This window comes from Cyprinodon variegatus, unplaced genomic scaffold, assembly GCF_000732505.1.
Source record: "Cyprinodon variegatus isolate N-32 unplaced genomic scaffold, C_variegatus-1.0 Scaffold564, whole genome shotgun sequence".
Taxonomy (NCBI): Eukaryota; Metazoa; Chordata; class Actinopteri; order Cyprinodontiformes; family Cyprinodontidae; genus Cyprinodon; species Cyprinodon variegatus.
In genome coordinates, this window is record NW_015151017.1 from 96,268 (window position 1) to 101,053 (window position 4,786).

General features: G+C 38.5%; 1 protein-coding gene across 1 annotated transcript in view; it reads right to left on the reverse strand.

Annotated features, from left to right (window-relative positions):
• LOC107095701 overlaps positions 1-4,786 on the reverse strand; it is a 10,878-nt gene that overhangs the window by 2,217 nt on the left and 3,875 nt on the right. Inside the window, exons 5-7 of the mRNA XM_015391935.1 lie at positions 2,383-2,749; positions 2,070-2,129; positions 91-153 (exon numbers count right to left, since the gene is read on the reverse strand). Coding sequence (XP_015247421.1) covers positions 91-153; positions 2,070-2,129; positions 2,383-2,749 — 490 coding nt within the window. The remainder of the gene's footprint in view (positions 1-90; positions 154-2,069; positions 2,130-2,382; positions 2,750-4,786) is intronic.

Sequence of the window (4,786 nt, forward strand, 5' to 3'; positions counted from 1 at the left end):
GAATGAGGAGAAACGGTGGGTGAATGAGGAGAAAAGGTGGGTGACGTCCCAGGGGAATTCTCTTCAAAGCTGTTGATTCTGTGATGGTCTGAGGAGAAAAGGTGGGTGACGTCCCAGGGGAATTCTCTTCAAAGCTGTTGATTCTGTGATGGTCTGAAAACAATCAAATGATGGAGAAATTAAAGACAAAACTAAAAGTATTCACAGAAAATTTTGTTAGACATGATATAAGCTTTTCACTGCAGCTGGAGCTGTATCTCTGTGTGTATGACTACCATCTAAACACATGTACACACTAACCTATTTTTCTTTACTTTTACTGGTCATTCACAGAAAATGTGTTTTAAATCAATTCTTATAACATATTTTTAACTGGATATAGGTCCGGACTGTGGCTGAAACAATCCGATTAATCATGATTAATCGTTAAATAGAGTACAGAAAGTCTGAATCATGCTGACAGAACAACCCACTTAGGGCTGTAATTATTAATCAAAATTGTATACAGAAAAAAAAAAAAAAAAAAAAAAGGTAAAAACATTTTGTATTTAAGACAAAAATATGTTTCTGTCGAAATGCTCCATCAAGAAAATCTTCCTTTGGCTATCAAATTATTAATCAAAAGAATAATCAACAGGTTAATCAATTTGCATAACAATTGTTAGTTGCAGCCCCAGTCCAGACTTTGACTAGGCCATTTGCACACTTTAATTTGCTTTAATCCTAAGCGTTCCACTGGTAGCTGAACGTCTCTCCATTCTTGAGATTTTTCCAGCTTCTTGCAGGTTTTTATTCAGAGATCATCCTATATTCTAGCCTCGTGAGACCATCCTGATCTCGCGAGCTTTCAAGATTTCACATGTAATCAGTCTGGAGACTCTCCGTTGAAGAAAATTTGAAGCCGTTCACCAAACGAACGTCCAATCAGCGTTGGCTTTGATGCGGGTTGAGGTGTGACGCAACAAGAAGCGCGACAGTTCAGTCTAAAGAACATGGCGGCTTCAGCCGATGAAACTAGCGTTAGCGTGGCTATCGAACAAGTTTTATTGGAATTACAGAGTATTTCTTCACTGAAAGAAGAGCAAAACACTTTTCTCAGAGGAAAAGATGTTTTTGCTCTTCTCCCGACTGGTTTCGGCAAGAGTAGCCAGGCTGTTAGTACGTCATATTCTTCGTTGATCTGATTGGTTTATTTGGCCCGTCTATCACCAACATAGGCCAATCAGCTAACCAGTATTTTCGCCCCTTCCCAAAATTACTTCAACCGAAGGTTTCCAGATGGATATGCGGAGAAAATCCATCTGACAGAGTCAGGTTACCTATGTTCAGCTGCATTCTTAATTCCAATTATTGAGAAGATAAAAGATAAAACGTGACAGCAGCATGATGCTGCCTCCACCATGTTTGAATAAGGGCATAATATAAGGTTATACTGTATATAGTGTCTGTTTTCTGTGCTATGTTAAAAATGCTATGCAACAAAAAAACACTGGATCATCTGAACAGAACAACTTCCTTCACGTGTTTTCTCTGTGTGCTTGAGTGACTATGGAAATGTGTAAATGAGAGCTCTCTTCCTGTCATTTTTTCCACGGAGGATAGATTGGTTGAGTGTCTATCTCTAAAGCTCCTACGTTACATTAGACTTTTGTTAATGCTTTTTTTAATGATTTCACCCCATCAGCCCAAAAGGCTTCAGGGTAATGTCTTTGTTAGTTTCTTCTTTTTCTCCTTCCCCTTTCCGACGATGAAGTCAGCAACCAGTTCATCTGTTTAAAGTCTGGTATGTTGTTTTATAACCTAACTCAAATCAACAAATTTTCCACGAGCTCTTTAATAGTATTGTAGAATCTGAGGTGACTGGCTGGTACGTCAGACAAAATGGAAATAAATGAGCCTTTTCAGATTTCATGTTATGAAAAATACTTTTTAAAAAGCATGCATTATTTTCCTTCACTGCAGTCCCATCTGGCTTTGGCATAACACTCCCAAACTGATCCCTGTGGTTGTGACAAATTTTGATGAGGTTCAATGGATGTGAACGTTTAAGCAGCTGTTATCAGACTTACAGGTGGAGATGAGTTTAGGCTTTGACTGCGTCTCAGAAATCTGTGAGAGTAGGGCTCCATCTACAGGAAAGAACCAGGAAAAGCTCAAATTATCATTATTTAATACATGAGTCAAAGAAAACATTTTGCTGGGTAATGTATTCATATTATTGTCATAATTATTCAAGAAACAAAGTGAATACCAGACTAACTTGATGTATAATTTGTATAAAATAAGATATTTAAGGTAAGCTTGGTGGAGTTAAGCCATCTTAAGCTTTCTAAATGTGCAACAATGCAACATAAATTGGGTAAAAGCTCCTATAACACTCACCTGCATTCAGCCTAAAACTAGGTGTCCTGGTTAACTGGCTGTCATCATCCTTTGGTTCTGAATATGATGGCCGCTCAGTTACTGGAGCAGAATAAAGCCCATTAGAAACTTCATTCGCAACAACTCTTCCTTCTATTTCATCCTTATATTTTCTTCTTCTCTCCAAAGTGCTGTTGGGCTCCTGTCTTGCATCAAAGACGTCTGAGTCTGACACGCTCTTCTCCATGATAAGCTTTTCTTTCTCCTCCTTCTGAGCTCTGAAACTTTCCATCAGCTCCCGTTTTCGCTCCAGCACCCGTTTCTCCAGCTCTTTTTCCTGGTCTGTTTTAATGCAATATACCCCGTTTGTCTGCACCATGCTGTCCACCTGTTGATAGATGAAAACAGTTGCTGCAGGAATGAATAAAATAATAATAATTCCTTCCTGTATAACTGTTTTAGCTATTCATTTTAAAGAAATTTCTTAATTTAAGTTCAAAAGATAATATATAAATTAGTCCTGATGTATTATGTCAGAATAAAGGGAATGTTTTTCTCCCAGGGGATTAGCAAACCTATCATTAATCTAGTAAATCGAGGGAAAGGAACAGAGTGTTTAGAGGTACTGTTACATCCTGTAGATTTAGTTGGAATGTTTTTCTTAGATGATGATTCAAAATACATAGAATACACAATGTATAATTTAAATGATGTTTCAAAGTGATTAAGTTTTCAAAGTCAGACTTTAAGGCATTACGTCTGGAGTGAAACTACAAAGCTAGTTCAAAAGAAAGATTGACATCACAGGTTCTTGGACAAACTGATGACCCATTATATTGAGAGAGTCACTTCAGTTGGATCAGAAAATCTTACCTGTGCCGCACAAGAAAAGAAAAAAAAAAGAAAAAAAAAAAAGACACCCCTATCCAGTTTTTGGTATGAGCCACAGATTTCAGACAGCAGTTTCTGGTTGGATTAAAAAATGCCAACTCTGTACTTAACTACTGGCCAGAACTGATCCAAGTAATGACTGGTCTTCAGGATTATCCGAAATTTTAGATCCTATAGCCAGAATTTAAACATAAAGATGAAGATATTTTGGAACAAAATTACAAAGTTGCAACTGCAGTAACAAAATATCCTCCGACATGAGCTGAAACAGAGATTAAAAACATGTGACGAAACATGGATTGAAAAGATAGCCCAGAGTAAGAAGACTATGTGAAGTGTTTGCTCCCTTTCCACTAAGATTGAAAGACCAAACCCCAACCCAGGACCCAAACCAATATGGCTGAGTGTGCTATCCAACTAGAAAAATTTGCCATAATCCATACCTCCAACAATTAGGGGGAAATGCTTTCAGTGTTAAAAATCTGGCAGCGCAGAAACAACTTTGAAGACTTTTTCAATGGGATTGATTAAGAGTAACATCATGTAAAACAGTTAGGATAATGGAAAATGCATCTTAATGGAAAGTAGAACGTCTGGTGTATACTAGATGCTCAGTAGAAGGCCTTATAGAATGTGTTTTTTCCAAAGTACTCTGAGACTAACGGTTGCTGGCAGGTGTCAGCTGTAGGAGAAAACTTAAAAAGCAAACATGTTCCAGAGGCTGAGGAGAAGCCTCTGAGGAAGGAGTGCTGGATTTCAATTAGAGATGCATCGATCCAATACCTGGATCAGATATCGGTGATGTGACATCAAAGATCAAATCCAGTGCACTATACAAGGAACACTAATTTCTTTTTTTTATACTGCTGTTTATTCATTAAGGGCGACAGTGGCGTCGGATGTAGGAGTTTGCCCTGAAATCGAAGGATTTCATTGTCGTTGTGTCCTTGGGCAAGACACTTCACCTGCATTGTCTACTGATGGTAGTCAGAGGGCCCGGTGGCGCCAGTGTACGGCAGCCCTGCTTCTGTCAGTGAGCCCCAGGGCAGCTGTGGCTACAAGGTAGCTTGCCACCATCAGTGTGTGAGTGTGTGCGTGAATGGGTGAATGTAGTCGTTTTGGTCAAGTCTCCTGACTTGAAAATGCGCTATACAAGTACAGGCCATTTACAATTCACCATTAACAAAAATTATACATTTATATCTGTCTTAATGTCTTACCTTTTAATAACATGGTTATTAAACTATTGACTATGGTTCATTCATTCAACAGTTGAATCGGATCATATTGATACGGTTGATGCACTAAACCCAGATATTGGTATCAGACTGGATCGGATCTGATCTTCATAGGAGGGATGGATGAAGCTAATGTCACCTTGTTTCAAAAAGATGCATGAATTGATTAAAAAAAACAGTCCTGGCCCAAATCCTGGTTACAAATATGAACCCTGAGCATTGGGTTCAATGTAATCAAAGAACTGGCCCATGGAGTAGCGACAGAATCACTCCACATGCCTCCTTAAGTGCAACAT